The following is a 27,192-nucleotide window of genomic DNA, read 5'->3' as shown; positions in this document are numbered from 1 at the left end:
AGACTCAATCTTTCAAAACTCCGGGAAAAAAAATGATATACTGAGAGTCATTAAGAGCTTTTCCTCGTCTTTCAATGCTCATGTAAGATTCAGCATAAAGCAGCAGGAATCCTGGTGACTGCAGAACCCAGAGTACTCTGAAGAAACAGCCATCAGAAGAATTTTAAAATGTTAACAACTGCAGCATTATCAGTCAGAATGCAGGTAGCGGTATTCTGATTGCGCAAATCAATTTTCATTACTAGTAGCAATTACAACTGCTGAGAGTAGCTATAGCAGACTACGTACAATACTGCAAACAACACATTCCAAGAATATAAACAGGGGGGATGCTGAAAAACAGAGTTGCTTAATTTAACTATGATTCCTTACTACATGAGTATCTCAGTAACATCAAAAAACATCTAAAAGATTGCCCCTGCTCATAAGGAAATTAACTCAGTTCTTGAAAAGCTCATACCTGAGATATGCAGCAGAGTCCCTGCATCTGAAGTCTATAAACAAAGAAAGTTTCAAACACGTAAGGAAAGCTGGGAAGTGGCTTGGAGTAATACCAGAACAAATAAAGATACAAAATAAACAAGTTTGAATAGTCTGATACAGCTTACTTGCGAAATGCAACCATCTGCATAATATTTATATAGACAGAATTCAGCCATGTGAGTACGCATGCTTTTCACAACCAAAGAAGACCTACTGATCCAGAAGGAATTTCCACTTCACTGTGGAAATTCACTTCCACAAATAAAAAGTCCATGTGAAAGCTGCTGCAAGCCTCAGGTCATCACCTGTGGTTTGTTTGGGGTTTCTTATGTTTTCAGGATTGAGGGTAGAGGCAGAAGAGAGGGTTAGGATGTCCAAAAGTTCAGTTCCAGGCAATTCTGCTGCACTGTGTAGGTCAAGGTATCAAAAGACTTCAGTGAGGCAAAGAGAACAAGAACACCACACTAATAAACAACTTGATTTGCTGCTCAAAACATATATGGAACACAACAAATGAGCCTAGTGTAAGCAGCTTTAGATTTTGCACTCCAGAGAGGAAGAAATTTCAAATATTGGTTAGTAGACACTATTAACCAGTAGTATAGAGCAGATTAACAGATAAAGTACCATTACAATTGACTTCTTACAGGAGTCTGTTTGCTAAGATGAAAATGCCTAGAGGACGGTTTACAATGCTTTAGAACAGTTGTGTTTCCCCAGCCACTCCCCTCCTTTTCAAGCTGGTGGATGTGCTGCTCCAGGACCATACCTTGCTTCTTACTTCTTGGCTAGAGTCAGGCAGGTGCAAAGTGAACATCTGTGTTCTGCTCAGACTGGGACTGTTGAGGAGGGCGTCAAATCAGTGAAGAAATGGAACAAGAAATTTTGGACGCCAAGAAGAAAAGATAATGCTACTTTACTGGTAAACTCCAAGCCACACTGAAGTGGCTAGTTAAGCTTAAAATGTACATGTGCCACCTTTACAAGAGAGCATATTCAAAAATGAAATGCTAATGTATGGACAGACAATGATCACAAAGCAAAGTCCCAGTGCACTTTTCTTCCCCTATTTAAGTTAACAGGCCATGATGCTCTATAGTTAGCAAGAAAACATTCACTAAATGCTGAAATGGAAATCTGAAGCTCAGGTGGAAAGGTCTTTACCCTTGAATATATGTGCTTATACTTTGCAATGAGCAAGAAGTTCCTTGTCTGGTTTCTTGCATACCTACTGTTTTTCAAGATGCACTGAACTGAAATACATTGCCTGAATTAATTAAATGCGGATTCATATGGAAAAACGATATAACCTTAGCTAATGGGGTTTAATCATTATCCTCAGGAAAGCATTTATGCAGGACTAACAGAGCTCTAATTTTGTTTTCTCTGCGCTCCATCATACTCCCGTATGCAGGGATGAACCCGATAGTGGAATCCTGCTCTCAGTCTCCACAAAGACAGGCAAAGAAGAAAACTGAAGTGGAATAATACGTATTTCCCTTGATCGAAGGGAGCTCAGAGAGCAACTCAAGTAGCCACTCAGTTAATTGCTGATCCCCATTCAAGAGCCTGGTCGGAAAGGTGCCAAAGTACTCCTTAACCCCACAACTACTGTTATTTGTAACTATGCAATCTAAATAAACTACAACAAAACACACATAGGTCAAGAAGAAGAGAGGAATGCATATATGTTGGGACATACTTGTTTCAATTTGCAAACTTGCAATTTTCATACTCTAAGTCTTTAATAAAGAAAATGCTGAGGTTTTTTTCTCCACAATACCAAAATATTGTTGATTCTGAAATAAACAATTTTTTTTTAGTCTAATATGTTGAAAACTCTGAAGCTCAGCAGTGGATGTCCAAGATGGCTCCAAAGCTCCTGTTTCCAATGCTATCAAACTTACATGAACACTCTAGAAACAGAAGTTCCCTAAAGAATAATGAATTTAACTGCTTAGCCTACCTATTGGAGAAGTTTCTTTATGACTGTCCTATAAATTTAAGATAATCTGCAATCAAGTCAGACAATTAACCTTTGTCCTCCCTAACATACCAGAAATCCTGCTCCCCTGCTCTTACAAATCCAATATCACATCTTCATCAAAAACTCTCCAGGAACTTCAACTCCCCAGAATAAGAAAACATTTTAAGAAAAAAAAAAAAAAAAAAGAAAAGTTTCCCCTCTTTACCATAAATTTGAAAGTAAATAGAAACCAAAGCACAAAGTATAGGAATGTCAGACACTGTAATGAAGATGCATTTGTGTTGATTCACCGTGCATCCGCTTCATCCCAGCAGACCCTCAGGGGATAAGGAGGCATGTGCAAGGTCCACAGCCCCTGTAATCTGTGCTTCTGCCACAACTATGAAGAAATCGCCCCAGCAACCGGTAAATCACCAGCTTACTATGTGCAGAGCAGCAGTCTGCCATCACATACCATGTATGATTACAAAAAATTGTGAATATTACACTCACAAAATTCAATTGCTATGACTATGGCCAATAAGTTTAAATGTCAATCTGACAAATATATTTGTGTGCTGGTGGCTGCAATGAAAAGATTCACAAAAGTGTGCATAACTGGCAACTAATCCATCAGAATCCTTCCTTGTTACCTGTTCAGAGGAATGACACAGAAATCAGGCTAGTCATATACATTCTTAGTTGCAGAAAAAGCAGGACTTAAAGCAATTTAAGTGTTATATTAACTGTAATTATCAACATTTTCAGAAAGCAAAATAGAGTCAACATTTCCATACAGGAACATAACACCCATTTTCAGATATTAAATATTGTAAGATACACTGATTTTAAAAATACTTCAGAATACAAGTAGTTCAGAATCAGCAATTTCTTTTCCATTTAGCAACTTGAACTTGAAATCATGATTCTGCCATAAGAAGCCTGCTTGAAATTACTAAATTAGTAAGTTAAAATGCTGACATTCCAAATTACTTTGTTTATCCACAGAGCTTCTCAAGGAAATTCAAAACAATACAAAGACAGACTTGCAATGAAGAAACAAAGGTACTTACAGTTTTGGGGTATGCATACAGTACACGAGATAACAGACCAGAGGTACTCCTAAACTAAGGTTAATTAAATTGTTTTAAGTAGGAAGGGACCCAGTTCACACGATAACTTCAGTTGTAAGCTCCCCACACAAGATACTGGAAGATTTTGTAGCTGAACAGAAGCATCACTGCTTCATTTTTTTGCTGTTCTTTGTGGTTTGCAGAATCAATACTAATTACTGATGAAGAACAACTTTAAGTACTTTGCAACCATTAAACAGGTGTAGCCTGTTCTGAGGCTGTATCACAACAACATAACCTTTTCTTTAGGTCTTTATGAACATGCTCCAGATCTACCTTATGGTAGAAGGATTTAGCCATGAAACCCTGCTCCAGCCCCAGAAACTGCACGGAACTAAAGCAAATGCTCCTCAACATCCAGAACCAAAGTACCTTCACCATTAACAATCAGTATGCAGGGCATCCCAGGAGACTTTCCCAAGAACACTCAGAGATAATCTTATCAAAGGGATTTGAGAACCTGCATTCATCGGAGGCACAGACCAAATTCCTCCTTTACTCCTATAAACCCCTTTCACTGAAATTACTGTTCACATCCACATTGAACCTGGAGCCTACAGCCTAAACACCAGGTCATGGGCTAGATCTCAAGGGAAAGGAAATTCAAGGCAGAATCAGCCCTGATGGGTAATATAAGTGAGGTCCAGTAAGTACAGGAACAATACAGAGTGGATGCAAAATTTTCATCATATTTTAAAGACTGTATTTCTCCCAGTGGATTACTAGCAATAGCCATCCAAGAGATCTGATGCTATCCCTTTATTGTTTGAATTTTGATGCTAAGATTTCTTGAGCTATGTTCAGCAAGTGCATCTCAAATCCCACAGAGGATACTGGAGATTAAAAGAAAATTGTGGGTTTAAGCGGGGTTTTTTTTCTGGTTAAAATATCAATAGAGCATGGCACAAGGTACAGAAAACAGAATGCAATATTGAGGATTATACATTCTGAATCTGTCATATCTTCAAGCACGTGCCTCCTGCTCGCTCAGGTGTATTTTGTAGATGTGCTCACTTAACTCCATAACAGAGTACAAAGATTCCTAAGTTCGTTGTGACTTTGTGAATATCTTCAATGATATACATATTAAGGATATCATGAATATATTTTTAAAAATATGTAAAATGTCATACACAAGTACTAATTCCTCTAGGAATGCCAAAATATGTTGGGCAGAGAGCAGGGGAGAAAGAGAGGACATGGGAAAAGTTAAAGCATACTTACTATCCTGCTGTTGCTGTCGATTCTTTAATGCCCTACAATTATTCATCAAGAATCCATTCCTATGAAAAAGTGCCCCTGACAACTGAGCACTTGGATCTCTTTCAGAAGAGGTCAGTTTTCTTGCCTGATAACAATCCCCATCCTCAACTTTATTCCAATGACTTACCCTCTTCATTCTTTTCTAAAACCAGAAAAGCCTCTCACTAAGGAGTACGTATTCAAGCTGGACTTCCTTAGCATTTCAGCAAGCTACATTTTTCTTAAGGACCTTGGATAAGCAGCCTCTGGTCTGCTAATCAGCCCTTTCTCAGGTTTTTCTGTTTTGCTTCGCACGCCAGCATGTTGGAACTGCTAAAGGATTGCCTATGGCTGAATTGATGCCCCAGACTTTCACAACTGAGCAAGTTTTACCTCCTGGCACTACTTACAGATGCTATCTTAACTAATTTGAGTAGATACTGTGTTCTTTTAGAGGCTAGTTATCATTTCATGCATGATGTTGGGAGCTGATAGCTGAGGATCACAAAGCATGTCAGTGCCGGGGCAGGAAACCTCACCTTCTGACTCCCACTCTGATTCCCACCCTGACTCACGGATCTATTCAGCTGCTCCTGGAAAATGCCTTTGCTACTAAAATAATTTTCTTTAAAAGAAACCAAAACCTTCCTTACTTCATAATTCTTAAGACACTGATACTGCTCTAAGGCACCAGGATAGCAAAACACTAAACTCACTAAAGAGAAATACAATCTTGTTCAGCTTCACTGCACCTAACAGTTGCATGCACAGCAATGACCTTTAAATGCTGGTTGAAACCAAGAATAAGTCTTTTATGTATACTAAGAAAACAGTATGTGATAGATTAGTAGAAGTAAAAGAGAGAAGTCAAGAGCGGAGCTGCGCATGACGCAGGGACATGCTTGAGGACAGGGGCTGTCTTCACCAAGCAAACCTCCCCAAGCTGCTGCTTCAGAGCAACCATCTATATTGCTGCTGCTTCTGCACTACACTTTATTTCTTGGTCAAAAGACAACATGGGTGCCTAATTTTCTCTAGACCATCTTCAAGTAAACAATACCAAAATTCATTTGAGGGCTTGAGGACTGCAATTTCAGCAGTACTGAGTGAGGATAAAATACATGCTTTTGTCATCTTAAAACACTGCATTTGTAAGTATCTCATCAGATTCTCCTGAACTGGGAGACAATTACGTATCTGATGGCAAAAATATCCCCCAAAATCTAAGCTTTCAATTCTGCAACAGGAATACAAGAAAAAAATTCTTTTATCTTTTTTCACAGCTTTTTGCACTCAAATTTAATTAATGATCATAAATTCCAATAAACACTTTCTCTGAAGTATCCTTTATGAGCCTTCACTTCTTACTCAGTGTACTTACTGCATGGGAATTTATCCAAGGTGGAGTCAATAACACTGCAGCTACCTACTCATCTAATCCCCTCCTCAAGCACATTCAGCAGAGCATGCCAGAAACTGGTTGTTCAATTCCAGTTGCAGTCAGCCTGCCCTGCTGCGAAGGCTAAGAAAAACCTTCTCTGCAATTGCTCCTGTGAGCAATTGCTCCAGAAGAAAAAGCAGGAGGCCCTGTGATCTTTCCATTTCGTTGGCACAGAGACAAAAAATCTGCCATTGTGCAAGGCATTAAAACTGAAAAGAAAAAAAACCCATGGAGATATTCCCCTTCCTTCCCAAAACTGAAGAAAAGCTGTTACTAAAAAAGGTAGGCCATGAGTTAAAAAATTATATGTAGAGTAAGTGAAAAATGTCAGGAAGTCAAGATTCCCAGCACAAGAAATGGATGGATGTGTACAGGACAGAAAATCCTAAAACTAAGAGCTCTGCAATCCAAGAATGTAAAATTAAGCCTGAGATTAAATCCCACAAGCATATGTCTTAAAGGGTGAAAATAAATAACTGTAAACCATAGAGTTTTTGTTCCAAATAAACTGCCTTTTCATTTTGTAGAAAACCAGCATACATTGAGAACAACATGCCAGGCTTTGTCCAGTCAGCAACAGAGCACAACCAGCAATAGGACAACTAAATAATTATACTAAATTATACTAAAGCAGAGATCCGAAAGTAATAATTATCACTTAATATTTAGAGTGGTAAATTGCCATTTTGGTCATGTCAGACCTGGTGGGCTGAAAGAAAATAAGTAATACTCTGTAACCTAAGGAGCTTAAAAAGCAAGAGAGACAGCTAATAAAACAAACAACAGGTAGACATGGAATAAAAATTATGACCACAGCTGCTTTGCAGTAGCTGGCTGCTCATAACTGTTGATCTAGCCTTTTCCTCCAGCTGCTAAATTGTGTTAAGATAGCTAAAAATACCTTTTCTGCTGTTTTGGTTCTCCTTAATTCTCTTGAGAGAAAAAGCTATTAATTGCCAGAGGAGTTGTGCATGGCAGAGTAAGTGGGTCACAAGCCATATTCTGAAAGCACTAGTGAGAATGCAAACATTTTTGAACTCCTGATTTAGGCAGCATATATTTCCTACACTAGTTGGTTTCAATGGTTTCTGTGTTTCACCATTTCCTCCTTATTTTTACCCCCCTGCATGTCTCCTAGGAGCTGCTTCAGTCATATCCCACACGGACTAAGGAGAGCTTCAGCTACTGCGGGCGGCTTCATCTCTGAGATTCTGTGAAGCAGGGAGGTATTCTTAATTAATTCCTCAGACACCTAGCAGATGGAAACTGACACCTTTATCTACTGTCTACTGTTCCCTTCCACTTCCAGGCATGAACGGCCTGGCTCCAAGCTGGCAGCCTTTCCCAGTGGAAGCATTTTCCCTGAAATGAAACCCAGGACTCGCTGCACACAGCTATGGCAAAAAAAAAAAAAAAGCCTCTAAATAAGAGAAAGAGCCCAACAGTTTTCATCGAGGAGACATGTCAGCTCCTGAGGCTTGCACCTTCTCGCAGAGAGCGAGCAAAGCGCTTCAGCAATAACATTAAGTCAAAGTAGTAGCACGTTTGCACAGTCAGTACTCTCACAGAAAGCGTATGCCAACCTCACACTAGGTAAGGACTAGTAAATCAGCTTTCCAAGTGCAAATGGTGCACAGAAGAGGGGCAGAAGCGTATCAAATTGTGGTTTTCTCTTATGCAGTTTTGGGGTTGAGGTTCTCCATTTAACCTATAGACACACACCCCTCAATCCTCAGTAGACATCAACTCCGTTAATTTTCCAGCAGGACAGAGAGATCCATTTGCCTGTTACACAATAGAACAGGATTTCATCAGCAAGTACATCCTTTTGAAATGAATGGGTTTATTTCTCCAGCTGCTGAATAACATGACATTGGGATGGGGTTTTTTTTATTCCTTATAATCAACAAGCAGCATTTACGAATGCAATACAGCCTGATTTGATCAATGTTTTCTCCCTATATTAAGATGTTTGTTAATCATTCAGTCCATAATTTTCCTAAAATGCTTGCTCAATACATTAAAAAGCATGCATCTCTATACATTCAATTACATGCAGAAAATTTCTATTGCTTGATTGGGGAGTCACGATGCCAACAGCTCTCAGAGCTTGCCATCCCTGAAGACAGAATTGTACTTAATACATAGTGTAACTAGGCTTTTCATCTTCAACTGTAATTACTTTCCACTTCAGAACTACAGAAGGAAGCATCTTCCTATACTTAAGCCACCCAGCACAAGGCCAGCTTGCAAGAATTGGACAACGATCATTACTGATCTTCTAAAGGGAGTAAGATTATTGCCTAAGTGCCAGGAACAAACTGTAACTATTCATGTGTAACATAAGGAGATGCAGCATGAGAAATGATGCACAGTACTATGTCCATATTCTGAAGAAAACACTGCAGCTGAATGAAATTGCAGTTTATCACAAGCAACGTAAAAATCTAGAACAGCCTTCAGATAATTAGTTACATTTAAAGAAAAGGATAGGAAAGGTTTTATTAGTAGGTCTAACAAGAAGAAGGAATAGACTTCAATGTAAATATTTGCTGTTTAAAGAAAAAGTTCAGCAGAAACAGGTTTAAATGAGATTTGACACCCCACACCCCCCAAAAAAGTTACCAATATGGCCAGGCACTCAGAGAAAGAAAAATGGCATCAGCACTGCAGCTGAAATTGCGACTCACTTTATACATAGATTAAAGAGGCTGCAATTCCAAAAGACTTCCATCCATTCTATATACAAACACACACATTCATGCTTTCTCAGTATCCTTCCACAGAAGTCATTGTAACCACGTGAGAGCAAGGGAGCACGAAAAGGCAAGCAAACAGAAAATGCCTTTAAAAAGTCACTAATCACAACACTGCTTATTAATTCAGGAATGAAATAATTAAACAGTTTCATGGCCACAACCAGTAGTTCGATCATCAAAACAACAAAAATCCTTACCTGTGCGTTCTTATTCCTGGCTTCCCTCCTTGCTGCTTTTTCTTTTAGCCTCTTCTCCTAAAACAAACAAGATGCAGAGTTTTAAAGGAAACTCCTGAGTTGGTTTTTGCTGGGGGGTTCTTGTTTGATTGTTTTTCTTTTAATAGTTTCAGATTAAAGTTGAACCATCTGGATATTTTTAATTCACAAATGCTATACTAGTGGTATTCACCCTACATGTTACTGATGAAAAATGAAAAAGATCTGATTGAGATATTACTTGCTCTTCTTGCTCTTAATGGAAATAAAACTACAAGAATTATTCAAACTCACATTTTATCTTTACTGAGACTTGCTACTCTTAAAGGAATTATGCAGCTAAATATTTTGACAAAGTCTGTATTTGTCTCTAAACCAAAGTAGTTAAAATGGCACCAAGAGATCCAATTTCTTTTATTTCTCAGTGGTTTAATAAGAAATCCAAATCATTTAACAAACTAAAATGGTAATTTTCCTAAATTCAGAATTGCTAAAACAAGTGGGGAGTGAAAGTTGAAAACATACTCTGGTTAGCTTTTGTACCTCCATTATTAACAAAAACTTTACAATAGCATTTGCTTAGTGATTGCATTGATTCAGAAACCATAACATTAAGTTCCCTCCACCAAACTAATTCTGCTATGGGAAAATGAGCAAAACAGAATGATAAAATTCATTCAAAGCTGCCTACCAGATCTCTAAAGCATACAAAAGAAGCCAAGGTATTTAATTCAATCGACATCTATTGCTGCTTTTGTGGTTGTTGTTCTTACTGGGATTAATTTATTTTTAAACCAACTGAAGGATTATCTCTAATAAAGAGTCTGTCAGGTCCTTGCAATTGAACATCCTTTAAGTTACCCATTTAATGAGGTGAAGATGCATGAGGCAAGGGCACACAACGTGAGGTCCCTTATAAAAAGCACAGTGCTCCCTCCTTTTGTCTTAGTGATGCTGAAGACACTGGTATTGAAAATTTTTTATGATAGCATAAAAATGTTTCTAGAATAGGCCCTTTTTAGCATTAGCACATTTAGAACCAAGTCCACATTAAAGAGGACACTACTTTGACATCAGTCCAGGGGCAACATCTCAGCACAGAGAAGGCTGAAGCACCAGACATATTTCATCTCACTCATGGGGGTAATGAGAAAGCTACAGTTCCAGCTGGACAGTCCTGGCACCATATCACAACAGTGATGCTACCAAAGCATACTCATAGGTACCACACAAAGTTGTCTGGAAAAGCAGTGTGTTTGAGTGCAGACCTGGGAGAAGAACACAGCTGCCAAGATTCTCTAAATTGGTGTCTAAATCCAGTTTTGTTTGAGCCCTTTGTCTGGCATGTGCCATTTTCTATTCTCCCAGTTACCCAAACTACAGAAGTGTTAACTTACTTTCAAACTCTGAGCAAGTTAATGCCTTCTCCAAATCAAAACTAAACAGAGTTCACCCACCTACACAACCAACAGGGACAGAACTGCACAAGGTTTGTGCCTCTCTGCTTTATACATTTATCCAGTGCTGTGTGCAAAGCTGTCTGGTACAAACAAACACCTCACACGCTAAGAGCTACATGCCTGGGCCTTCAACACATGCTATGAAACAAAACAAAAACCCCATCACTATAGACAGATAAAACACAGATGTCTTACCTCAGGTTTAATTAAGAAAAAAACAATTAAAAAAAAAAAGGTAATTACATTTAAGGCCACAAGGGCATCATATGGGCAAGAAGCCACCAGGACTAAGACTTGTCTGGTAGAGACACAGCCAGTCTGTTCTCCAACAAGATTGACCTAAGCATCATGACCTCACAGTCATAACACGGTCATCGATCTTATGATTCCTTCACTTCCAAGTTAAATTTGTACTCATTTCTGATCATTTTTACTTAATACTTTTCTAACGATTTCACTTCAGTTTTCCACTTCCACCCACCCTGTTTTTAAATCGTTTAGTGTGTGTTCTTCACTCTCTGCGGTCACCACTTTTCTCATTCCTTTCCAACCCTAACTATCCTATGATTCTTCTGCTAAATCTGTGATCCTTTTCAAATTTTGCTACCAAAAAAGTAAAAGAGAACAGAGCTAGAATGTAACACACCATATATTACAAAGCAGAATAAAGCAGATTTTAAATTGGATAGGCCAAAAAATTTTAGATAGAAGAATTCTACAGAATATGAAAAGACTTAACTAGAGCCACAGGCTAAAGCCTATTCAGCAGCAGTCAAAGCTCCTGCAAAAGGGATTTAAAACAGAGCACTCAAAAGACAGCTATGAAAGCAGGAGATTGACATGCCATATAAGACTAGTAAACCAGACAGAATAATACACATAAGTCTCTAAAGAACAGTAAAGACACAAAAAGATTATAAAGTTAATAGATGCAGAGACTGAAATCAGGAATACCGAAACCAAGAAAGCAATCAAAGGAGACGCTGTCAAGACTTTTGGGTTTTTTTGTTGTTGGGGTTTTTTGGTTGTGTTTTTTTAATGGGTTTTGTTTGGTTGGGTGGGGTTTTTTGAGGGGGAGATATACAATTTGGTACCTCGTCAATGAAAAACAAAAGCAGGTTTTGCATAGGATGCTACACGGGCACCAAGATGGAGTTAGGAGTGCCTTTCAGAACCAAGGTCAAAATCAGCCCTGCTTCCGCTGTGTTTCATGCTACATGTCTGTTTTCAAGAGCACAGGTAACACACTTCAACGACCACTTGGCATTTGCAGAGTCACAGGATCATCCTGACCAGGAGGAACATCGAAGGGTCTCTGGTCTGACCTCCTGCTCACAGCAGGGTCAGCTCTGAGGTCAGGACAAGCTACACAGAGCTTCATCCATCTGAGTCAAAATCCCATGACTGGAGACTGCACATCTCTGGGTGACCTGTGCCACTGCCTGACTGTCCTCACACAGAAAAAGTTTCCCTTCCATCCATGCTGAATCTCATTTTAACTTCTCGCCACCATCTCTCATCCTCTTGCTCTGCACTCCCATGAAAAGACCAGGTCCCTCTCTGTCCCCTCCATGATGCCTCTGTAGGTACTGGGGACTGCTGCCAGGAGCCCTCAAAGCTGTGTCTGCTCCAGGCTGAACAAGCCCGGCTCCCCAGTCTCTCCTCACAGGACCACCATCTCAGTGACCTCAGCTGAACCCACTCTAGTTTGTAATGTGCTCCTGTACTGGGCAAACCCACTTCCTCTAAAACTTTCATGTTCAACTGAGTCATCTGAAGTCTTTTTATTTAAATGCTCAAAAACTCCCACAGGTTTTCATCAAAGATTTTAATGCTGCATTTTTAATAATTGGTGTTTTTTTCTTTTACATACTGATGCCATAATCTGCAGCCACCAACGCATTCTATTTAAGAGCTGAGGTAATGGTCTACCACACAACAGACCATAGAGGTGGCTGAAGTTTAGGAAAAAAACAAACACTCTTTTGCCCAGGAAACTGGGAAATTATAACAAAAATAAACAACAAAAAAATGAGGAAGAGGACAATTAAAAGCAAGGGGCTTCCTCCTAAATCTGATGTCCTCATGCAGAACCACTTTGCTGTCCTGCAGGGGGCTGATGAGGAAACAGACTCTCATCATGAACAACCAGCTGATGCACTGGTAAAGAAGATCTCTACTGGTGCTGCCAGGAAAAAGCGGTGGGTCGTAGTAGTAGGGGACTCTGAAAGGAACAGAGGCACCCATCTGTTGGGCTGATCTGGTTCTCAAGGGAGGTGTGTTGCCTACCAGGGGCTCGGATCAGGGATGTTACAGAGAGGCTGCCCGGCCTAGTAAGCCCCACTGACTATTATACACTTCTACTGATCCATGTGGGTGCTAGTGATACAGATAGCAATATCCCAGAGGACATAAAGAAGGACTACAGAACCCTGGGAAAGGTGGTTAGGGTCTCTGAAGCTCAGGTAGCCTTTTCATCAATTCGCCAGGATAAAGGGAAGGACCTTAAAAAGGCTAGGCGGATTTGGCAGGTTAATAAACGGTTAGAACAGTGGTGCCATAGTCAGGGGTTTGGGTATCTAGGACATGGGACTCAATTTAGGGGGCCAGGTCTACTGGCAGCTGGTGGAGTTGGTCTAAGGGCAGTTCTGGTAGGAAGCTTGCCAGACTGACCAAGGATGCTTTAAACTAGATGTGTGGGGGAGGAGAGCATCATTCCATCCCAACACACCCAGTCAGTTGCCAGCACCCCTAATAAATGCTCGGAGCAATGTAGAGATATTCCAGCCAATGAGTCAGCTTCATTTGGAGCTCGGCTCAGATGCCTCTATACAAACGCCCGTAGCATGGGGAACAAGAGGAATTAGAGATGTGTGCCCGTCTACGGGGGTATGATATAATAGGCATCACAGAAACATGGTGGGATGGCTCCTATGACTGGAGTGTTGGAATGGAAGGTTACAGGCTCTTTAGAAAAGACAGGCCTGGCAGCTGCAGAGGGGAGTCTGCTCTTTATGTTAGGTCCCCCAGGTTCCAGTATAGGCTGGGGAACGACCTGTTAGAGAGCAGTGTAGGGGAGAGGGACCTGGGGGTCCTGGTGGACGACAGGGTGACCATGAGCCGACACTGTGCCCTTGTGGCCAAGAAGGCCAATGGCATCCTGGGTTGTATTAGAAGGGGGGTGGTTAGTAGGTCGAGAGAGGTCCTCCTTCCCCTCTACTCTGCCCTGGTGAGACCTCATCTGGAATATTGTGTCCAGTTCTGGGCCCCTCAGTTTAAAAAGGACAGGGACCTGCTGGAGAGAGTCCAGCGCAGGGCAACTAAGATGATTAAGGGAGTGGAGCATCTCCCTTATGAGGAAAGACTGAGGGAGCTGGGTCTCTATAGTTTGGAGAAGAGGAGATTGAGGGGTGACCTTATTAGTGTATATAAATATATAAAGGGGGAGTGTCACGAGGATGGAGCCAGGCTCTTCTCAGTGGCAAACAATGAAAGGACAAGGGGTAATGGGTACAAATTGGAGCACAAGAGGTTCCACTTAAACCTGAGAAGAAACTTCTTCTCAGTGAGGGTGACGGAACACTGGAACAGGCTGCCCAGGGAGGTTGTGGAATCTCCTTCTTTGGAGACATTCAAGACCCGCCTGGACACGTTCCTGTGTAACCTTATCTAGGTGTTCCTGCTCCGGCAGGGGGATTGGACTAGATGATCTTTTGAGGTCCCTTCCAATATCTAACCTACTGTGATACTGTGATACTGTGATACTGTGATAGGCTGGAGAGTATGGAACTCTGTCTGAGGACAGGTGAGCAGATAACAGAGAGCTTGTGTGACAGGGTTAAAGGGAGAACAGCAATGGGAGACATTATTGTGGGGATCTGTTACAGACTGCCTGATCAAGAGGAATCTCTGGATGAAGCACTCTATAGGCAGATAGGAACAGCCTCCTGCTCACAGGCCCTTGTTCTCATGAGGGACTTCAACCACCCTGATACCTGTTGGAGCAATGGTACAGCCCAGCACAAGCAATCCAGGAAGTTCCTCGATTGTGTGGAAGACAACTTCCTTCTGCAAGTAACAGAGGAACCGACAAGAAGAGGTGCCATGCTTGACCTCATGCTCACCAACAGGGAAGGGAGGGTTGGAAATGTGATGCTCAAGGGCAGCCTTGGCTGTAGCGATCATGAGATGGTCGAGTTCAAGGTCCTCAGGACAGTGAAAAGAGCGTGCATCAAACTCACTTCCTGGACTTCAAAAAGAGTAGACTTTGGCCTCTTCAGGAACCGACTTAGTAAGGTTCCATGGGATATAGCCCTTGAGGGCAGGGGGGCTCAAGACTCTTGGTTGATATTCAAGGATCACCTGCTACAGGCTCAGGAATGTTGCATCCCAACTAGAAGGAACTGCAGCAGGAGGGCCAGGAGACCTCCATGGATGGACAAGGAGCTGCTGAGGAAACTTCGAGGGAAAAAAGAGGCTTATAAAAGGTGGAAGTAAGGACAGGTGGTCTGGGAAGAATACAGGGATGTTAGCCAGGAAGCTAGGGACCAGGTTAGGAAAGCTAAGGCCCAGTTTTAAACTTGGCTAGGGATGTGAAAGGTAACAGGAGGGATTCTATAGTTACATTGCAAATAAAAGACAGACTAGGGACAACGTGGGCCCTCTTCAGAAGCTATCGGGAGAACTGGCAATACTAATAACTTTCAGCTATACAGTCAACACACACATGAGCCAACACAGAATCAAACTGTGCCCTTTTCTGTGGTGGTTTTTCTCTGCAGAGATGGATGGAATGAAAACCAGAATTAATGAGAACTATTTATTAATTGCTTGAAAATAAACAGAATGGAGCAGGACTGAATATATAGTAAATTCTGTTTCAGCAGTCACTTTTTTGCCATTGCTACATTTTATTACTGCTATCATAGAATCCCAGAATCCTAGGATGGTTCAGTTTGGAAGGGGCCTTAAAGATTATATAGCTCCAACCCTTCTGCCATGGGCAGAGACACCTTCCACTAGACCAGTTTGCTCAAAGCTCCATCCATCCTGGCTTATGCCATGCAGTTTAGTGTTTGTCTTGTTACACAGATTAGCAAATCATCTACATGCAAGCAATGCTCCAGCAACCAGAATAAATCAACATTCCCAACTGAAAGATAAAACTGAATCAACTTATTAGCATTTCTTTTAATATTATTAAAAAAAACCCACAAACCCAAGACCAAAAACTGGAAATTAAGTTCAAAATTGGTTACTATTAAATAAACAAATCTTAATAACTTCAGGGAAAAAAAAGCAAAAGCTTTTTGATTATTTTATGTTTGTTTTGTTTTAATCTCTTAGCATTTGGGTTTAGAAATCTTAAATAATCTCTTCAAGGAACAAACTATATTAACATAATGATGTAAACCCCATCTGTAGAGCTGATGCTTATAAGTAGGGAAACTGAAACACAAAGGTGTAGTATGACTTATTTAAGACAACACAGGAAAAGTGTGGCATTAAAGGCATGTGAAAGACAGCACAGCTGCAATCTTAGCATTAAACAAGCATTGGAAAAAGTCTTAGAGGCAGTTGGAAAAAAGGCAACCCTAAATCAATACAAAATACAATTTAACAGAATTACATCAGGAATAAGTTAGTTAATACTGTTTAAAAGTAACATTTAAAGCTGCAAGCCAAAATCTTAATGACAGATTCAGCACAAGTTGCACCGCAAAACATCCTAGTATTTTCTAGAGAAAATAAGAGGGAAGAGGACGATGATGATGCACTTCATCTAATCCTGTGGCTGCTTTCCATGTAAGAGTGGGAATTTATAATCTAGACAGGTCATAGACTCTTGAGCTGTCTTAATGCAGCCACTCTTAAGGAAACACCCAGCTCTCAATACACCAGATCTAAGAGAGGAAGAAAACCTGCCAACTATCTGCACTTAAACAGATTCAAGTACCCAGCAGCACCCAAATCCTCAGCAAGCAAAGGCTGCAGCTCCCAGGAGAAGCTGCTTGGTTGCCTCAAAAAGCCATGACAGGTAGAGGTCAGCATTTTGGGCAGCTGAGCCACTACCTCCTCCATTACATCCTCTGCCAGGAGAAGCAGCCTGGCACAGAAGTTCCCTTACAACACTAAGGCTACAACTCCACCTTAGCTGAAGTTAAGCCTGCACTACTTCAGCCTCCACCCACAGCTGTGCTTTCCTGGCATTCATCTGATTAGAGTGTACACAAACAACCTACTCTCAGTTATTTCATTTTCTTATTTTTCACATCAACAAGATGAGGCCAAGAACTCTAATTTTGCTGGAAAACTCTTAGAAAACATTCAAGGGCACTTCAAGCTTTAAGTGTAGCTTATCCAGCTGTTGAAAAGAAAGAAAAGTAAATAATGAGCAAGCCCTTGCCTCCCCCAGCAGCAGAGGGAGGCTGGATGGATGCTGCTTCTAAGACTGAAAAGTGATGCTTGTCAACTCACTTGTCACTATTCGTTCCCCTTACCTTAATAGCTCTGCACTTGGAACGTAACAGCAGCATTGCCTCTGCACAATAGCTATGAAAGGGCTAAAACAGGCTTTCTAACAAAGTAATACTCTCCTGATTTATTTAACACATCTCTAATACTTTTCTTCTTTGCTGTTTAGCTAAACGTTCCTCTCAGCAGCCTTCTTCCCTTAATGGCTTGCTCCTACGCTGGCACACACTTTAAGTGAGAGAATTTTATCATCCTCACCCAGCACCACATTAAACCAACTGTACAATTACACTGAAATCTGACAAATTTCACCTCAAAGTGAAGGACTACTCAAGTGCTTCACTTAATAAAGAGCATAATACTACATTGAGATTTTTTTTCCCTTTCAGATTATTGCCCTTGAAATATGATGCAATCTCTCTTCAGAATTAATGTATTAATTGATTTCAAATGTAGTTTAAAATATTACTGAAAAACAAATACTGTTTTTCATGGATGCGTTTATCTTCAGCATACTGAATGGTTTGTGCTGTCTATAATCTATTTTTATTTATTGGATATATAGTTTTTTAATATATTTTTTATAATTTTTAACACAGTATTCAGTGTTCTATTACAGTATGTACAAGCACTTTTAGTATTACTTTATAAAACTCCAACCAAACACATTTAAATCTTAACTACTCTGTCATCAACAGCAATCATTTGCAAAAGCAGGACTGGGAGTGAGACAGAGCCTATTGCTCTCATTGTAGCAGGGCTGCAACAGGAAAGGGTACAAAGGTAAGGTGCAGGGCATTCTCACCCAAGAACTTCCCCATCTGGGCCATGCATGGCCATCTTTGCATGATGCAAAGAGAATTCTTCCTTGACAAGTAAACTTACGTCTCTTTCTTTAAATTCCTACATCAAGTGCATCTTTCACTGGATCAATTCAATTCATAGGTATTTTAAGTCATTACAAGGTCACGACGGTTCTCCAAGTACTCTCCCTAAGCATGCTAGATATACTTCACCCAAATGCCACCAGTAATGTTCATGCTTTTTGAGCATCAGCTCTAAACTTGATATGAGTGTTATATCATCCCTAGTATTGTCACTCCCATTTTGGTTCTTACAGGAAGCATCTTTTCCAGATTCTAAACAACTATATGTGAATTAATACAAATTAATGAAGTTAAACTCTCCCACTTCCCTCCTATAGACCGATGCAAAAATTATTAGAAAACACTCCTTTTGAACTCGATGTTTAAATCTATCTGGGTGGTGTCTCTAGGGATACCTTGAATGTAACAATGTGGTTTGCAAGGACATCCTGCTAACAGGAAGACAAAGATGAGACAAAGCATGAAAACGAATAAAGTGAACACCAACTATCAAGTGGGACTGAACCTGTAGTCTCTTTGATTATGCCACAAAGTCCTTTAATAATGGAGGTAACCTGGAGGTTTTCAGGGTTAATAAAACTTCTAAAAATGGAAAAACAACACTAAAGCTAATGAGCAGTAAGGCAGACAGTAACAACCCTTAGTCACTGACAGATCACCGCCTTCAACCTCTGTTTAACAGTCTCGTAAGAAAGTGCAAATTTACAGATTTTTGAAAGCCACTGTGAGTGAGACTGTGTGGAAAGCCCAGCATCTGGAAAAGCCCAAGATCAAGGCCAGTGACTGTGTAAGAGCCCTGTGGTGCAGGTTAGAAGAGTATCAGACATATTTAGGGCCCACGACATTATATAAGGGATCACTGAATGCGAGAGAGCTTGTGAATCAAGGGAGTGAGCATGTCCACAGTTGTGCTAGCAGATGTCAAACCTAATCAGCCAACAAGAAGGAATAAGCTTGTGCTGCCCGTACTGCTCATGCTTATGTGAGTGCTGCCTGCATTTACCTTTTCTGCCTCTCTAGTCTCTGAGGCTACCCATGTGTGTATTGTGTATGCATCTGTGCAATACGTGTGCAGCCTTGCTAGGGCTAGATCTGTAGCCTGGAACAGCAGCAGCAGCCTCTATCTAACAGACCTGCAGAAGAAACCTCCAGAGTTGTAATTCAAGGGATTTGGCTTCCTCTACCAGTATGCAATCTTTCACTTTCAAGAATGAATTTTAATCAGAAAGTTACTGAATAAATTCACTGGGGCTCTTCCTGAAACTGCAAGTTATTTTATAAAAGTCTTTCCATAAAGATGGTATGAAGAATTTCCTCTTTTAGCCTTGGAAATATATAATTAAATAATAACATTTGGGAGAGCAAGTATACAAAGGGTGAAATACTACACTGTATCCTCCTCATTAAAACTAGCCGCTTTCCTACTACCAAATTAGGGAACAGGAGACAAACCAAACAGAGGTACTCAGTTTCAACACAGTTTCTAAAATGGTTCTGTATTTTCTACTGAATTAGTAATAGCATAAGCAAATCTAAGAGACCACATAACTCTGAACTTCACGTGTCACATATCAGCACCATTTCAGCTGCAGAAGGGACACAAAATGTCCTCAGTTTCCTCTCAGAGCTTAAACGCAGCTGTTTAAATGCCTTCCAAGGAGATAGGGAACTGCTGCATCTTGCAGTACAGGCCCTTGAAGCCAGGCTCAGTTTGTGTACCTATGTGTACTTGGTACTAACACACCCAAATAAAATACTTTTTTTTTTTTTAAAGTACTTGTAGCCATCTTCTTACATTGATCATGCCAAGTTCACAGCGTACTTTACTTGCCGGAAAGGGAGCTAAGACATAAGGCTCCTATTTACCTTTCCTTCAGCACCAACAGGCATTTTTCTGAGCTTGGGTTAATAATATGGAAACTCTCCGGTTATTAAGACGCAAGATGAATCCCTCTCTGCCACTATTTTTCTCCTAACAACAGTGCATTTTCAATTGAACACCTGAAAAATGGAGTGTGAAAACATGTTCTGAATACTTTATTCACTTCTCCCTTTATTGTTGTTTATAACTTTTTACACATTTCAAAAGAGCTCAAACCTATACCTCTTGCTGGGCTGTCATTAAATATCCATTAATGCAAAATTCTTTTTTCATCATCTTGATCAGTGTTACTGCCCTTTCCCTTGTGCTCAACTGCTAAAATTTACTTTGCCTCCAAAACTTCAATAAGCATTAATTATATCACAATTATACCTCAGATTTTTATTTATTTTTATCCACCTGATTTTCAAATATTCCCCATTTGCAGAGGAAGGAGAGGATAATAAACTGTGAGACTCATGAAGGAAACCTAATTATAGTGTAGTTCCTTTGCAAGTTTCCACAACCCCTAAGGCACTGCAACACACATCTAATCCAAGCACTTCATGAATGTGGGTTAGGGTCAAAGGGAGAACTTCGACCCGGGAGATTACTGTGGGAGTTTGCTACAGGCCACCTGATCAGGAGAACTGTGTGAATGAACCCCCCCATAAGCAGATAGGAGCAGCCTCATGCTCACAAGCCCTTGTCCTCATGGGGGACTTCAATCACCCTGATATCTGTTGGCCATATTCACCAAGTAAAAAAGATATTTTGTGCTAGTTTTGATTTTAAGAAGTCTTTCTTCCCCCCCAAAAAACCCTTTAATCTTGAAGATTATACTGAAAAAATGTATGAGAGGGATTCTTAATGGAAGATGGCCTAGAAAATAACAGCTTTATAAAACCACTGCTTTTTCTACATTGACTCTCAATGTAAATCAAAATCTGAATCCATGGGCAAGATACAGAAAACCAGATGAAACAACGTATGTTCTCATAGCATTGGGTAAATTATTTTGTTATTCTAAGTTACAATTTTAAAGTCAAAGTTGAGACTTCAGTTATTAGCATACATGCAGCTTCAGAGGACTTTTTGATTACTGATGCAGCTAACTATGTAGTAGACTGCTACATTTGGTTATAGAGAACGAAAATGCATTTGTCTCTAATGATCTTCTACCTATATAATAATAGCTTTAATAGACTTAGCAAGTATCAACAACTGATCTGAAGAAAGAAATTAAAACTGCCAAATATACAAACCAGCAGTATCAGCTGCAGTAGGAAGAAAAGAAATTTAGAGGAGGAAATACAAATCAAGATACAGTCACATTTGGAACTTGCTTAAAGTGAAGAAAGAGAAGAAAGTTAGATTAATGAAACAATAATGAACAAATCTGAAGCAAGAGCAGACAAAAATATTTAACCATGGCTTTTTCAAAAAGCTAGAATTCTTGTAGGAGAATTCAGTAATCAAGGTGGAAAACCAAGAAACAGGGAGTTGTCACATACGCTGTTACAAAAGATGTCAAAGGGACAAAAATCTACAGCAGTCTGCTTGTGGGAATGAAATTAGAACAAAGATGGGAATGAAATAATTAGCACTACTGCAGAAAGGAAAGGTCAGATGACAAGGGTTTGTGCTAAGCCATAATGTATTTTAGCTGAGAGTGAAGTATGGAGGAATTTAAAAGACGCAATGACAGTCACAAGGGATGGATTTAAGACTTCGTATAAAAGGGACTGCTGAGTGCCAGTGAGGGGATATGTAAGATGGGATCAAAGTACGTGACTATCAAAAGCTCCTTACAATGACACAAGAAGGGACACTAAGACATCCATACTTCCACAAAATCTGAAGTTATGAAAATAACTCAAAAAACTCTCCTAGCCTCTTTGTTGCTTTCATATCCTTTGTTGGTAACACACTTTAATCTCTTTTAGGTTTCAACCTCTCCTTCCAAACGATGCTGAGAAATAAGTTACACCACCAGGCTGGCAGGCTTACACACTAAACCCAACTTTTAAGACCAAATTCAGATAACAATCAGACATCTGATCAGGTTTCTCCAGTACAGTTATGATACATGGACTTGGGCAGTTGTTCTTCCTTTAGATCACTAAACCCAACTTTTAAGACCAAATTCAGGTAACAATCAGGCATCTGATCAGGTTTCTCCAGTACAGTTATGATACATGGACTTGGGCAGTTGTTCTTCCTTTAGATCACTGAGATGCCACCCAAAGGTTCAAAATCAACTAAGTATCTGCTGCTGAGTGATTATGTTATCTTTTGGTAATGAAAACCTTATGAGGTGGGAGAATTCTTAAACATCATTGGGAAGCTGCTGTGAAAGTGGCCACATGGTTCCTTTTTACTGTGAGCCAGTTCACATTTTCCCCTAGCATTCTTTTGTTAAGGAAGGACTGACAACTCTTCCCACTGACAATGAAACAAATTCCCAAAAAATATTAGTGAGAAAATAATGGCTGAAATGGCTAAAATTAACTGTGACACTTATCTAGGATTTCTAAACTATGCCAAAGCACTCTCCCTGCAGTGTGAATTTAACTAATCACACATTTTCTGTTAAGGAAAAAAATTAATAACTGCCCCACATAACAATGTAGCCTCTTCATGGGTCACTGGAACAGTGGATCTTCTGATCACTAACCCATCTTAATGCAACCCAAGAGAAAGAAGGCAATGCTTGACTCAGCTTGGATAAGGCAAAAGACCAGGACTTGACCTATTTGCTCAACTATTTTGCCCAACCACAGCTATTTCCTAAGGAGCACAGCTGACTGTCAAGAATCACAGACATAAAGGATGAGTTAGTAATAAGGTAGAGTAACAGAAACACATTTAACCTGTGTGGCAGCCTTCCCTTATATAGCCTGTATTAATTAATAGCTAAAGTGAACTGGTATCTCAAACTTGAAGGCCTTCTGAAGTGAAGGCGGAGAAACATATTTAACCACAAGGTTAGTGAGATGATGGGGAGGCAAATGATGTTCTACCAAGGTAAATCCTGAACTCCCACCTATCGCCGCCTTGCCGCATCTTTCCTTTTAAGTTTCATCTCTTTAAGTTTGAATATTAGGCTACTACACTGTTTGCAATACCATCTCAAAATTTAAATTACAGTCAGGAAACTGAATACTTCAGCATGTAGAGAGAATTTACCATATGAACTGTTAAGCCACAAGTAAAAAATCTGAACATGCATGCAATGACTGAATGCAGGAAGGCAGCCCTAAAAAGCCAGACGCACACTTCACAGTACCTCAATCAGAAGTCTTTTTTTTTTTTAATAGGTTTCTTTTTGACATACTACCATTCGTGTCTTTAATTCCATTTCATCAAAAATAATAATTAGGTGTAACACAAAAAACACTCATGCAGTGAGTTAGGTTACAAGAAGCTTGACACTTTCCATAATTACAATAAAACCCCCACAATACTGATGATATAGCCAGTCCCATTCATTTTGCCTGCTTCACTTTTGAAAAGAGGAATACTCTTTTTATAGTATCTCCATAGTTTAATTTTTTTTTAATGCAGGCAAATACCTAATCAATGTCACTTGTTCTCCTCAGCATTATAATGAGGAAGCTGTTAACAGACCAAGTAACAAAGTACTTATTTAATCATCAAAGTCTGATGTCAAACATATAACAGCATCACTCAAAGTGTCTTACTTTGATAGTGACTAGCAGATTGATTGCAAAATCATAAATCAGTCTCTTCTTCTTAGTTTATTAAGCTGCATCCTTGAAATCTGATAGCACTGCTTCCTGTAAAATTGTCTATGATTTCAACTGTAACACAGAAAACATTTCTTTGCAACTACTTTCAAATGCAAAACTTTGCTAAAGGAAAGGTGAGATTTTTTTGTAGATGCCAAATGACTGTACCAGGACTATAGTAGACTTTCAAGTTAAATGTGTGAAGTATGCTTTGACTTCAGCTGGAATACACCAGTGCCTAAATGTAACCTGAAGCTTTCACAAATCCCCTCCAAATTATTTTGCTCAAATACAAACCTTCATAGACATTAAAACATCTAGCACTAATCCCTAGCAATCAGTAGATAAAGTCAAACTGGATAAAGTCAGCATTTGCAGAGCAGAGCAATAAAAACCACCTTTAATGCTTTGAAAATTAGCAGCTTTGAGTACAAAGCAGGCCTTTAATAACATGTAGTCTTGGGATCTCACATCCATTATCTGGAGAAACACAAGCCCTTGTCACAATGACTAACAGAGCGATCCTTATATTCAAAGACACCGGGCTGTGTTCCTTTTGACTGGGACATGACAAGGGCAGAAAACTCTGCTTTGATCCATGAAAAATAATAGAGAGAGAAGACAAACTGCAGATACTGAAGTTTTCAAATTACAGCCAAAGTTATATGACAGTATTTGAATAACCCATGAAATACATTCTGATAGCCCCAGTAACACTGATGCAAAAAGTTAAGCACTTTGCCTACCTGAAATGTAGTACTGAATGCTGAGCAAGTGGTATCTGAAGACATTTCAGAGACACTCTTTCAATTCCCCTTCCCCCTAAACATCTTCAGCATGTTAGAGCACATATGCCAAACAACACTTTCCTTTTGTGAAACATACCCTTTCACTGAACAGTGCTCAAAAAAAATTATGCTCCCACTAAACTCTTAGCAGATTTTTAAACATATAAATTAAGCTCCAATGTTGCCCTCAACTGCTATTGCATAAGACTTTGTGTTATCCAGCTACTTACGTCAGAACTGTCTTCCTGAGTGCAATGTATTCCTGAAAATTTAAATGCACTTGTACTCATTTCACAAACATATTTAAGTACTTTTCTTCACTGAGCAATCCATACCACATTACCTATTTCTACAATTCAGTAACTGAAGTAGAAATCAACTTACCCTATGTTTTTCCTTTACTTTCTTCCTATATTCTTCTTTGTCAAATTTGTCTTCTTCCCGTAGTAACTCTTTAGCTTTCTCTAAGTTGATACCACTGGCATCATCTTCCTCATCTGCTTGCGCCAAACTGGATTTTTGCACAGGTGGCCACTGCTGCACTAACTGAATTACACATGTCAACAAGAAAAATAATGGTTAAACATTCTTTCCCTATCAAAGTTTTGATGCCCTAAATATTCCAATACCTTATTTTTCTAGACTAAGAAAGATCATTTGGAAAGGAAACAAACAATACTTTTGCACAATACAAACTCAGATACATTATTTCAAATCACATTCAGTCAAAAATCAGTATTGGAAAAAAAAAATCTCCATTACACCCTATTCCTGTTTAATGGAATCACTTGAATTTCTTCCCATATTTTCTCTCTTTACCTAATGGAACAAGTAATTTATAATCCTCCTAGTCATTCTGGAAGAAAAATTATACTTACTTTTAAAAAATGACTCTCCAGAACATATGGAACAAAACAAAACACTGCTAAATCTCAACAGTATGTTTTTACATGGACATTCAATATTGCAACACATTAACCGAGATAAAAATGAAACAAGCCTTCATCACACAGTACACAGAAAACCATGATGGCAGGTTAACGTTCTGGGGGGAAGCAAGGATGATTCAAGTTTGACTTGCAGATGACATGCTGAACACATCCAGCCTTCCTAAATACCTGAAGCTCTAGAGCAAAAAGGTTACATATTCACCAAAAAAATATCCCCACCTATCTTGTGACCTAATAGTTTATACCTCATGGTATGAGCAGACATTATCTGGGGGTAGTCATTGAAAAATCATTCTTGCTTATGGGCTAGTAGAGTAGTAACTGTTAAAAAGAAACTATATGGCAGAAAATATAGAATGTATTTCAGATAACAATTACAAAATCAAACATCTTTAGGACTTCCAAATGCACACAGGGTGTTACTCACCTAGACACTGATAAAGCCAACCTACTGTTTCTCCTTCTTGTTGTAAAACGGAGTTTGTGTTTTTGTATTTTCCAGAAAGATACTTTTCCTAAAGGAGCTTTATTTTATCAAAGAGAAGTGTGTGGACTAGAACAGTAAAACTTCAAGCACAGTTTTACAGAGCTCAGAAAAAAAGCAGGAACAATATCCATAGATGCAAACTTTATGTTTCCTTAACTAAGTCACCCCTTCTCTATTGTGTTGCTTTTCTAACTATAATCTTTGCGCTAGTTATTTTTCCTCCCTCCTCGCTCCTTTATGCTTCATTGCATAGACAAATAAAACATCTTCATAAAAGCAAGAGCTTCTGAATGTCTAAAAATATCTGAAAATATAATTCTCAGATAATGGGGCAACCTCTAAAACCCTTCAGATTTTGTCAAACATCATTAATTACATGCCTATGCTACCTTCAGCTGCAAGATAAAATGCTTTAGTTTATTTGGTTACAAAAGCAATACATACTTGCAAAGATGACCTCTCTTTCAGTTTGCGTCTTACTGAAATTAATCTAGAGTTAAAAAAAAAATCCCAAAAAACTATTTTGTTTCCTAACGCTGGAAGTGGAAAAACAACACACACAGCATCTGAAGTAATGAAATCAAATCTTAGGTTTATGGAGCATGGAGACTTGCTAGTGAGGTTATCACCACAGTGAAACCTTACAGTGACTAGCATCCACTATAGTTCCTTTCAGTATAAAATCAATATGTTTTTCCAGAGGCTATTAAAAGATCGGATTAAATTACTGGCAAATTTCAATGCACTACATCAGCAGCAGCAGGTGAAAATGTGGTACTTCCTTAGCTTTCCTAACAAAACTTATAATCTAGAAATAGTGAATGCTGGAAGGAAAACCAGGGGCTTCTTTTAATTGCAGTACAGTAACTCAAGACGTAGGGGAGCTCTGGCAAATAGCTACAGGAAAACTGGTTTACGTTTCTCTAAGGAAAAAAAAGGCTCTTCATTCTCCTGAAATTGAGGATAATGGGCAAAAAAGAGGCAGGGTTCTGTATATCCACTAACAGCTTTCATACAAGTATCTTACACACACAAAGGTGAAAAGAGGTCAGTGCTCAGCATTCCTTTTTCCCAATGGAACTGCATTCTAAGTGGAAGCTGCACAGTTTTGCAAAACTTAAACCAATTACAGAAACCACACAGTTTTTTAGAAGTGCATCTTTTTTATATGGATCTAAAGTAAAACTATTTTTGTCTTTATAGAAACTACACATACAATTCAACTACAATTCAATACAGATTTGGAAGTATTTACAATATGCAGCAACATATCCCACCAAAATACAGCTACTTT

At 39.4% G+C, this 27,192-nt stretch overlaps 1 protein-coding gene across 1 annotated transcript in view; it reads right to left on the bottom strand.

Moving 5' to 3' along the window:
- Positions 1-27,192, bottom strand: part of DDX10 (DEAD-box helicase 10) — a 166,044-nt gene that overhangs the window by 40,005 nt on the left and 98,847 nt on the right. The window contains exons 15-16 of the mRNA XM_061374426.1: positions 24,846-25,007; positions 9,222-9,278 (exon numbers count right to left, since the gene is read on the bottom strand). Of these exons, the coding sequence (XP_061230410.1) occupies positions 9,222-9,278; positions 24,846-25,007 (219 nt within the window). The remainder of the gene's footprint in view (positions 1-9,221; positions 9,279-24,845; positions 25,008-27,192) is intronic.

Source organism: Neopsephotus bourkii, unplaced genomic scaffold (assembly GCF_033783945.1).
Source record: "Neopsephotus bourkii isolate Nb327-2 ecotype Australia unplaced genomic scaffold, CSIRO-AGI_Nbou_v1 NB_1638, whole genome shotgun sequence".
Classification (NCBI taxonomy): domain Eukaryota; kingdom Metazoa; phylum Chordata; class Aves; order Psittaciformes; family Psittacidae; genus Neopsephotus; species Neopsephotus bourkii.
The sequence above is the reverse complement of the archived record's forward strand: the minus strand, read 5'-3'. Positions and strand labels throughout refer to the sequence as shown.